This window comes from Lytechinus pictus, chromosome 2, assembly GCF_037042905.1.
Source record: "Lytechinus pictus isolate F3 Inbred chromosome 2, Lp3.0, whole genome shotgun sequence".
In the NCBI taxonomy this organism is placed as follows: domain Eukaryota; kingdom Metazoa; phylum Echinodermata; class Echinoidea; order Temnopleuroida; family Toxopneustidae; genus Lytechinus; species Lytechinus pictus.
The window spans coordinates 44217100-44229176 of NC_087246.1; the positions used below are offsets into that span (position 1 = coordinate 44217100).

Genomic DNA, 12077 nt, shown 5'->3' on the forward strand with positions numbered 1-12077 from the left:
ACAGGCGAGACTGCCACAGGAGTTCCACTTGTTTTAAATTATCATAACTCTGGAAGTATATGGATCTAATTCATGAAACTTGGACACAAGAGTAATCAAGCATCAGTGAACATCCTGTGTGAGCTTCAGGTCACATGACCAAGGCCAATGAACCTTTTACCAGAAATAATTTTTTGTCACAGGCCCATTGCATTGGAATGAATTACCCGAACACCTCCGATTCATAGAAGACATTAAACAGTTTAAACGGGAAATGGCAAAATGGGAAAAAACATTTGATATGTAATATAGGGACTAATGATGGAATCTATTCTTTCTCCTCATTTTGTACACATTTTATCTCATTTCATGTGTATATATAATTTTCGTTTACTTTTAGGTAACATTTGTAAAGTATCATATTTTATTTGTTTTGTTATTTTTCATAGTTAATGATGATTATTTCATTATTTAATTTTTCAATATTAGTATTTATGCTCTATTCTTTGTTTATATTTGAATATGTCACCATGTTTTATATTTGTGTGTGTTTACGAAGGGCCCCAACGAAAACCAGCTTGTTGCTGATTCGGCTACCCTTCTTTTAAATATTTGAAATAAATAAATAAATGAACTTTGGCCGTGTTGGGGGTATTTGTTGAATTGCCATCATAACTTTGAAAGTTTATGGATCTCGTTCATGAAATGTGGACATACGGGTAATAAAGCATTTTTGATCGTCTTGCACAAGTCTTTGGTCACACGATCAAGGTCAAATGCCATTTATGGTAAATGAACATAGTATTTTATCACCATGGTGGTTTTTTTTTAATGATTAATGTATAGTCATTTTCCAAGTCAGCACTGCTGCTATATTGCATCGCATAATACAGGCGAGACTGTCAGAGGCGCTCCACTTGTTTAAATACTTGTCTGTATATCACCATATTTATTGATTTCATAGTTTATTTCTACCATTCGGAGTTTTGAGAATTACTGCTAAAAATATCCTTACTTATTTTTTAATGTAATTGGAAATTTTCCTTTTTTAAGAAAAGCAATTATGATATATATTATTTTTCATATTTTGGGAATGAAAAGACGTTAATCCTAATTATATATTCATACGAGATTTATGCTGAAGAAAATGGTTTTGATCTAGTTTCTTGGCATGCCTTTATGCAATAGATCTATATTCATTTTTAAACGAATATTGTATTCAGCTATTTATACAAAAGTATAATTGTTGCCCTTTAATTTTTCAGTTTTTAGATTAGATGCGTATATTTCCTGTTTTAACCAATTGAATAAAAAACGGTGTAAATCAATATCCTTTCGTTTTTTTTAATAGCCATTTAAAGTTATATTCATTTTTCATTTTGTTTATACACATCCTGCAGGTGTATTGGGCATCGCCAATTCTTGCCGGGATTTCAGCTGCTTCAGTATACAAATTTCTATTCGCAGAGAAAGCCGCCGTTTTTAAGCTGACGTCATGTTGTTGCAAGTCGGAAGGTCGCAATCGAAGCGGCAGACGACGGAGTTGTGATCGCGGTCCCGATCGAACGACAATCGAAGCGACCAATGTCTAAATAATTGTTAAATGTCAACATACAACGTAGTGGTTACGACTCTCGTCTTTCAATTAGAGGGACGTGAGTTCGAATCCATTCCAGCCATGGTGTGTTTTCCTTCAGCGGGAAATTAACCCAATGTATAACTTAGCCCATTTACCCATATTGTGATGCACTCGACCCAGGTGAGATGAATGGATATCCTTGAACACTTTATTTAGCGCCTATAATTATGGCGGTTCAGGTAATAATAATAAGTATCCAGCGCACTAGAGCATAATAAATGCGCTATGTAAATGCTGGACCATTACTATTATTAACATAGGGTATATTAAAGACCGCTTCAGAAATTATATGCATATCTAGGAGAAAAAGAGTAGAGGCCTATATAAATTATACTTGTTCAGGAGAGTCCTAACCAGAAAAGAGGAAAGTGTTAATCATAGCGTATATATTGTAGCAAAAGTTTGGGAACACTGTGTTTATTGCCCATTTCCACAGTGTCACAGTGTGTTTAAACTGTGAGACATTGTTTTGTTTTTCTGGCAGGGATATATACGCCACTTATACAGACGCACTCTTTTGTGTGTGTGTTCTATCAGAAAGTCAGGACCGAGAGTTTCTGCAGAACATTAGAGAGATGCAATTGGATACACATACAGTAGCTTTATTTTGTGAGTTGTTTTCAACATGTTCAGAGGGTATCTGTATATTTCAGAATTCATTGTGTTGTATAATAACATTCAAGGTTGTAATGTTTTGTATTTCTATGGATTTATTCATTGAATTATGCAAGTTTATAATAATAGTTTGTCCAATGTCCAAATAATGTGACGAACAGGGCCACAGAGCCAGGATAATTGTTTTTATTTGTCGTTTGCTTTAGTTTTTTTTTTACAGTTTTTATCAAACACAGCAGACAAAGTCGGCCCCTTTATAATGAATTGATGAAGATAAATTATTGTATTTAAGTAGGTTGTAGCTTGTGAAAAATACCATAATATAAGCGTATGTATCAAAATGGTTTTTTTTTTGGGGGGGGGGCTTGTCCATTTTTTTCTGACCAAAATCATCTTCATGACAAATTCTAATTTGCTTGCTTGTCAATTTTTTGTTAGTAAAAAAAACAGCACACCCTCTTCATTGCCCTTTTAAAAATTAATTCAAGGCCCCTGCCCTGTTCCTATTCTATGAAGCAAGAATAGAAGAATTCTGTATGTACTGTCTTATGGTTGGGTTACACCCAAACCGAATTCTCCCGAATAAATTCGGACCGATTCTGCCCGAATACGGCCTGATTCGATCAGATGGTTTCAGTGGATTCGAATGTTCCCGAATCCCTTTCGAATTTTCTCGCATTCGCGGAGGGAGAGCAGAATACTCCGGAATCCACCCGAATACGTGTAATCGGATGGATTCGCAGCTAATTCGGGAACATTCGAATCCAACGAAACCATCCGAATTCGGTTAAAATCAGTCCGAATTTATTCGGAAGAATTCGGGTTTGGTGTTATCACTTACATTCCTCAGATAGTTTGTATCTTAATAACTATGGATCGGTTAAAAAAAAAAGCTTTTCATAAAAAAATATTCATTATGAAGAACATGGTTGTACGCATTTTTTTTTATTTTTCTGGGAGCGGGGGTGACGCGTAAAAGTTTTTGAAACAAATTGGAAGCGAGGGAGTGAAGCGACCAAGCTTTTCATTGGGAGATTTTACATTTTCTAAAATGAAATTGGAGGATTTCATACACACTTTGGTGAATTTTGTGAAGAAAAAAATGTGTAAGAAACTGTTTTCAAACTTTCGGGGGGGGGGATAAAACTGGATTTGTCGGATGAAATGTCCAACGGGTCCTTTCTTGAAACGCTCCCCTTATTAACAATTATTATGGTGTGCCAGGAATGTCACATCTGACAGATATTAATATGACCACTATAAGAACCAAGTACCATTTTCATTATTACGATGGTTAAACGAAGCGGAATATATTAAGATTATAAGATTATATATATTTTAGAATTATATATATATATATACATTATTATAAATGTATAAATGTGTTGGTATATCGTGATCTGATAGGCATATCGATCTGTATTAGCACCTATGATATACCATGCACTAGAAAATTTCAGATAAGTCAAATGTAGAAATAACGTATAGTTCCCCAAATACTGACATGAATTATTTCGTGTCTATATGGGTAAAAATGAAGTATACATAACCATTAAATTATTTAAATTATTTATATCATTATCAGTATTATTATTATTATTGTCATCATCATTATTATCATCACCATCAATATTATAATCATCATCATCATAATCATCGCCATCATCATCCTCATCATTACCATCATCATTCATTGATTGATTCATTCATTATTGTATTATCAATATCATTATATATTTTAATCATTATTTTCAAAAAGACTTGCTATGGTATAGCAAATGCACAATTTCTTTAACAAATATTCTATATCAGCCAATCAAATCTAGTTATTTCAGTATATAGCTTCCTACTGTTATTGCGAATTTGTTATTATTACAAGGCTTATGAAACGGGAGCTTGTATAGAGTACTTAGTGACCAGCTAAACACCGGATTTAGAATTATCCTTATTCAAATCCAAACTTCATAATTTTAATCATTTGAGATTTAAAAAGCAAACGTTTAATATTGAAAATTAATCAAGATTTTGACTGGCCATTAACAGTCGATCTGGATTTATTTCAAATGCCTGTGATTTAGAGTGCAGCACTTAATCATCATTAAACACATACATGTAGATCGTAATAACAAAATGTATATGTAATTTACATTTTACAAAATAGTTCCAAAAAGCTGCATGGATTTCTCTTTACGAGAAAATTCCCCGCGTGAAATTTATAAATGCAATATCGTTTATTTTGCAATTGAATGAGATACTTTAATAGAGCTGCATTTTACTATAGATCTATATACTAAGCGCATTACTACCTGTACGTATATATAAGATTTTGAGTACCAAATTGTTGTAGATCATTATTTTACCTGTATAAAATACATCTACAGAATTGTTTTGTGTATTGCATTTTTGAAGCGGAAGTGATCCCTGTTAAATGATGAATAGATTTCTATATCCTAAAATCGTGTATACTTCTTGTTCGTTTATGTACAGAGATCATACCACTGACCCAACCCCTAATGCAATAATAAAAGTAAAAGATTAGAGTCTTGGTGAGAGCATTATTGATTTATCATGTGCAATAAACTTTGTCATCAGGAATAACCGTAATGGAACTTTGACCGTTGTCAAGATATTCCCCCCTTTTTTTAAGAAACGAAATTTGATATTATATCTGTAATTTTGTTATACTTTAATTTATGATAATTACAAGGCAATTAATAATAATGGGCCTACTCAATGCAGTTCTAAACGAAATCGGCGACCCCGCGGAAATGGGTCGATCTGCCCCCCTTCCCCATTCATCATGTTCATCATCATTATCAGATATGATTATGTCGGTTGTGGTGGTGGTGATAATGATGAATGGTAATGATGATGAGGATTATGAAGATGGTGGTGATGGTGATGACAGGGGCCGCGGGGGGGGGGGGGGGGAGCGGGGGCTTCAGTCCTCGCACTTTTTTCCAAAACCGTGTAAAAAACGTAAAATGACCATCCAATCATGATTTTTTGCATGGTCAGCCCCCCCCCCCCAAAAAAAAAAAAACCGTTCCGCGGCCCCTGGATGATGATGAATATAATGAAGAAGAATATGATGATTGGCTAATGATAACGTACCCCTTTCTGAAAGTGCAACTTCAAAGGTGCTCTAATATCTGAATTTAGGTGCAAAGTGGGATCCAAAATGTACTTTTAAAGGTGCTCGCTCCCAGGGTTGACCCCATGCAGTCTTTGCAAATTTGAACCTGATAATACATCGACTATGTACACCACACAATACAGCTGAAATATTCACAACTCATCTGAGAAATGCAAATTACGCTTCACCAAACAGACGATCATCCCCAAAGGGCGGGAAAATTCTCGAGTTGCGCGAGGTTTGATCAGTCTCGTGTTTCTGTGTGAAAGTGGTGAGTGATGACGTTGAGAGATTTTTTCCCCGCGATGTTTGCTCAGCTCAAGGAGATGCACGCCTGCTCGAAGACGACATCGGGTAGACTTGTTAATGCAGATCCGAGGTGCAGTGTTCCATAGACTAAGAGTGCATTATGTTGGGGGGGGGGAGCTGTCGGTGTAGGCTGTTATATTCTGCGGCCCCAAACAACCGATGTCCGCTCGAGCCTTTACATGCATTTATTAGACTGAGGATAATGATCATGAAATGTAAAACATGGGCATAATCTATGAGTTATTAAAAAAAATAAGAGTCTCAACGGGGAAAGGCAAAGCCCTATATGGCAACGCTCTGTATTAAATTATGACATTAAATATGACAATAAACGTTTGTGTATAACTTAGAGACTGAAAATAAAATAGAAATGGGTCTATAGTAAGATAATACAGATGATATCCTTCTATGCCTGTAGTTACACATTTGGCTAATTTCAGTGAAGTAGGGAAAAACTCATTTATCTATTGACAATTCAAAATAGTTCATAAAGGTGTGACCCAAAAAAAATGGCCGCCATTGTCCCCTGCATGTATACTCTATTATTAACAATATGAATAAGGAAAACTAATTTTCACAAAAATAAGCACTAAACTGCAAGTAATTGTGATCTATGAACGAAGCAATGTATGCAAATCATCATTTACTAACGAGATATATCATATGTCATGTATGGGAAAACTGCTTTATTTTGATATTCAAAACAGCCGCCACTGGTCCCAACAGTATTATGTACAATGGTAATGGGGGCCAAAAAATTCACAAGAGTGGCACTTAAATGCATTATTATTAAGATAAACGAGTGGAATACTGACTAAAAACATAATTGTTAACAAAATATATTATTTGATATGCCATGTATGTGATGAATGCTGTATTTTGACATTCAAAATGGCCGCCATAGGCCCTATATTTATCATGTACAATGCCGGGGAACAATGCGAATGGAGAAACTAATTTTCACAAGAGTAAGAACCATAAATTACATATAATTGTGGTCTACGAGTAAAGTATTGTCTGAAAACATGTTTTCTAGCGAGACCTAAATTTTCTTTTGTCATGCATAAGATAAATGCTGCATTGTGAAATTCAAAATGGCCCCTATTTAGGCCCTAACAGTATTATGTACATCATGTAAATGGGGACATACACTGTTTAATAAACCCTGATTTTACAGAAAAAAATTGCAGAAAGCAATAACAGAATCATTCTGTAAATTCATAAAATAGGAATTTTTCTGCAATTCAACAGAACAGGTCTGTTTAAAAAGAGGAAAAGGGTGTTTTATTAAAGGAAATTTGTAAGGTTCCATACACCAAATACCAATGTCCTGTAATTTTACATGATATAAGATTACGCAATCTGGTAAGATTACAGGTGTTCTCGAGACTCTGCTGCAGGAAGTTCTTTTATTTTAAGGATAGATTTTTCTATAACAGTGTATATTTTTTTAAGAATTTGGATTTGCTTGACTATGACATCCATTCAATCCTGTTGTATGAATATCATTTGAAAACATAATTTTGATGAATTATAGCATTTCATCTTCCATGCAGGTGATAAATACTATATTTTGACTTTCAAAATAGCCGCTACAAGCCCTAACTAAATTATTTTCACAAGAGTGGGGATCATAAAATGCATATGACTGTCATGTACGAGTAAAAATATTGTCTTAAACATGATTTCTAACTAAATACATCGCAGATTGGTCATGATAGAGGCAGTGGCGTAGCTAGGATTTTTTTCCCGGGGGGGGGGGGCACTGGGGGTCCTTGCTTTTTCAGGGGGGGGGGCACCGGCCATTTTTCCGGTGTGTGTGTATGTGTCCACAAGGGCGGATCCGACTTTCGCCAATAGGGGACGGGGCCCGAAATTATCTTCACCTATATCAGTCACTTCTTAGTTTTATTCTTATAAAACAACATAAACATAAAATAATCTCATAAGCCTTATAAAAAGTGCGAGCGCGAAGCGCGAGCGATTTTTTTAAAACTTTAATGTATTTTTTCCTGAAAATTTAATTTTCTGGGCAATGTTATGTGTGATCCTGAACAAGATTCGTATGTAACTAGATGTTTACTGCGAACGCCAAGCGCGATCAGAAATTTTTATCAACTTTTCTAGCATTATAGAAAAGGGACCTGTTAAGGACTGCTTACAGTTAACCACGAAGACGGTATATACATGTATTTCAATAATGCGAGCGCGAAGCGCGAGCAAATTTTTTGACATTCCGACCTAAAAAAAAGGTCATTCTAAGCACTTTTTGTATTAATAAATGGGATAGGTATGTAACTAAACAATTGATGCGAGCGCGAAGCGCGAGAGGAAGAAAATTGAGATTTTAGACCTAAGAGCGGGACACTCTATTCATATTTTGTAAGTCATAAATAAGATATAGTCAATTGGGTCTCATTAATAATGCGATCGTGAAGCATGAGCAGACAATTATTGATATTCTGATGTGAAACTGGATAATTGAAGTACATTTTAAAAAAGAACATGCAGGCTATCGCGCATGTTTTAGATTTAGACCTAGAATCTTGGCATTCTGAATACATTTGTTTCATGGAACATTATGGAATACACGTAGAAAATATGAACTTGGCAAATCAAACAATGTGACCACGCAGCGAGAGCTTAAAATGCTGATATGTAGACCATAAAACGGAAATTTTACAGAGCACTTAAATTTGTAAATGAAAAAAAGAGTGAAAGCTCGATGTCCGAGCTAAAATATGTTTTGCATATTGACTTCAAAACTTGCTCCATATCAGCCTATTGAGCAAGATATGAATCCCATCGAACAGGCAATTCTGGCGCGAAGCGCCAGCAAAAATTTTATATAGTAACATGAAAAGAATTTTTTTTTAAATTGCAAGTCTTCCCCTCACATTATTTCATTCACTCGTCTTCCTCCTCTTATTTTCCTCTTCTTTTTTCTTCTGTCTTTCTTCGTCTTTTCCTTTTTTCTTTCTTCTTCTCCCTTTTTTTCTTGCTCTGCCAATTTTTTTCAGGGGAAGCACCTGGGGGGGCACACCAAATCTCAGGGGGGGGGGGCACGTGCCCCCAAGCCCCCCCCCCCCCGTAGCTACGCCACTGGATAGAGGTGATGCTGTACTTTGAAATTCATAGTGGCTGCCATAGGTCCGGCTAAAAATAGAATTTGACCTTGCTTGGCCATAAATATTGCATATAATTGTGATGTACTAAGGGCAAAATATTGTCTGAAACTATGGTTTCTAAGTAGATGTATCATATCTTGTGTCATTAAGGTGATAAATGCTGCATTTTGAAATTGAAATGGCCACCATCGGCCCTTATCGTATTATGTACAATATGAATGGGGTCAGTTTCACAAAAAGGGCTTATACACTCTTAAAACAAATCAGTCAAATTGACTAGACCAGTAGTCAGCTATGTGCAACTGATATGTCTTGTCACATTTCTGACATATATTCTAGTCAGAAATAACTATGTTCTAGTAAAATACGACTAGAAATAGTCAAAAATAACTATGTTCTAGTAAAATACGACTAGAAAATAGTCAAATATGACTAGAATAACAGTTGCACCCAGCTGACCCTATTACCTAGTCATTTTTTTAACTGATTTGTTTTTAGAGTGTATATTTTTAATTTTGAAATATATTTATCACCTGTATTACATAAGATATGATATATATTTTTTATAAATCATGTTTTCAGACAATATTTCACTCATACAACACCATTTAGTCGAGCAAAGTCAAAATCCGTTGAAGTCATTTGTCACTAGTCACATTCTGTAGACCTACATAATACCGTAAGCAGGGGCGGATCCAGCCTTCGCCATTAGGGGGGGGGGGCGGAATTTTTTTACCCATATTTTCCCCGATCGGCCGCTCGAAGATGATTTTTTGTTTGTAGTCCTAGAAGCCACTTCTTAGCTTTATTCTTTAAATTAACATAAATATATAATATCATCCTTATTTTATAATGCGAGCGCGAAGCGCGAGCAAATTTTTTGTGAAATTATATGTATTTTTTCCTAAAATTTTAACATTCTGAAAAAAAAGATGTGCCTGCAATAATTACTACGAACGCAAAGCGCGAGCAGAAATTTTTGATACACGTTTTGAACTGATCGGAAAGGTAGGCCTACCTGTTACAGACTGCTTGCAGTTAGCCATGAAGAACCATACATATTTCAACAATCAAATAATGCGAGCGCGAAGCGCAAACTGAAAATTTTTGACATTTCTACATAAAGAATGGAAAATTTTAAACAATTTTTGTAATCATGAACAGGATAGCTATATAACTAAACAATTGATGCGAGCGTGAAGCGCGAGCGGAAAAATTCTAGTTTTAGACCTAGAACTGGACACTCTATTCATGTTTTGTAAATCATGAAAAGGATGAGTAAGAGGGGATTTTCCTACATTAATAATACAAGCGCAAAGCGCGAGCAGAAAATGTTTGTATACGTTTTGAACTGATCGAAAAATGCCTTTTAAGGACTGCTTGCACTTAGCCATGAAGACGTTACATATTTCAACAATCAAATAATGCGAGCGCGAAGCGCGAGCGGAAAAATTCGAGATTTAGACCTAGAATGGGACACTCTATTCATGTTTTGTAAATAATGAAAGGGATGAAAAATGGGGATCTTCCTACATTAATAATTCGAGCACAAAGGGCGATCAGAAAAACATGCGCGCGCGTGTTTTAGATTTAGAGCTAGAAACTAGGCATTCTAAATACATCTTTTATCATGAAAATAAAAGCAAGCGCGAAGCGTGAGCTTGAAATATTTTATATTCCGATCTGAAAAGGGGGTCAACTTCAGCTTTATATTTCAAACACTTGTAGGAAAATTGTAAGGTGGATATAAATCGCACTTGATTACTAACCGCGAAATTAAACAAACGGAATAATTTAATTATTAAATTGATATCTTATTCATTAATGCATAATGAGGGCGCGGAATCTGATATTTTGGCCTGAACACTGTACATTTCAAGCACTTTTTTTTATTATGAATAGGATGCATCAGTAATCAGTTTATATATTTTGAACCATTAATGCGAGGCAAATCGCGAGCCGAAATTTGATAAACTGTCATGAAAAGGGGATTTTAAGTAGTTTGTTATCAATATTGAGACATACCAATCAAAATGCAAGCATGGCAGTGCTAGCTGATACGTTTTGACTGAAAAGGGATATTTTGAAAATTTTATGAAATACATGAAAATACTAGGTACCTGATAAATAAAAATTCGGTAGCGCGCAGCGTGAGCGAAAAATGTTAATATTCAGACCATAAAACTGACATTTTTACAGAGCACTTTTTAAAAATCAATTTGAAAATCACACAAATTAATGAAAGTTCGATTTCCGCGGAGAAATATGTTTTGTATATTGACTTTCAAACTTGATATTTAAGCTCCTTGTTGAACAAGATATGTGAATCACTTAACAGGCAATACGAGCGCGAAGTGCGAGCGAAAATTTTATATAGTGACATGAAATGTTTTTTTTTTCCAAGTCTTCCTCTCATCTTATTTTATTCACTCGTCTTCCTCCTCTTCTTTTTTTTCTTTTCTTTTCCTTCTTTTTTTCTTTCTTTCCCTTTTTTCCCTTTGTTTTCTCCGCCAATAGGGGGGGGGGGGGCGGACCCCTCGGGCCCCCACCTGGATCCGCCTATGCCGTAAGGGCCTGTAGAGGCCATTTTGACTTTCAAAACACAGCATTTATCACCTACCTTGCAAACAAATAATATATCATGTGAGAAATTATGCTTTCAGACAATATTTTGCTCATAGGCCATAGGTCAATATTACGTCAATTTACTCGATTTTTTTTTTCTTTCTTCTTATCCCTTTTCTTTGCTTTTAAGTTTAGCTTTTGGCTCATTCTATTATAATTTCCCGCTTTTGCTTGTCATCTTTTAATTCATTTCCCTTCTTAATCATGTTAATGTATTAGTAGGGCTATTTCGGAATGGTTTGTCCTTTCTAACATGTTCTTCTTTCGTTCCTTCCGCTTCCATTTTTTAAATGTTTTTTCTTAGTTTACTTTTCACTTTTTCCCTTTCCTTTTCTTTTTTTTTTCGTCCTTTCCTCTTTCCCCCCTTCCCTCTCCCTTTCTTTCTCCCTCCCCTTTCTCCTTTTCCCGTTTTTTTATTTTATTTTTATATTTTTTTATTTTTATATTTTTTTTTGAATTATTTTCCCGGGGGGGGGGGGGGGCAGCCTACCCCCCGCCTGTTACGCCACTGATTGGGCCTGGCCTGTGACCCGGGGCCTGTGATCATGAATTATTTTTTCCCTTTCTTCTAATTCTCCCTCTTCAACGATACCGTTTCTCAAATTACGGTACGTATACATACCACTGAACTAGAAATCTCTAGTTC

General features: G+C 35.4%; 1 protein-coding gene across 1 annotated transcript in view; it reads left to right on the plus strand.

Annotated features, from left to right (window-relative positions):
* The window catches only part of LOC129279237 (aquaporin AQPAe.a-like), a 39238-nt gene extending 35912 nt beyond the window's left edge, over nt 1-3326 (plus strand). The window contains exon 3 of the mRNA XM_064094862.1: nt 1380-3326. Coding sequence (XP_063950932.1) covers nt 1380-1571 — 192 coding nt within the window. The 3' untranslated portion in view covers nt 1572-3326. The remainder of the gene's footprint in view (nt 1-1379) is intronic.
* The last annotated feature ends 8751 nt before the right edge of the window (nt 3327-12077 follow it).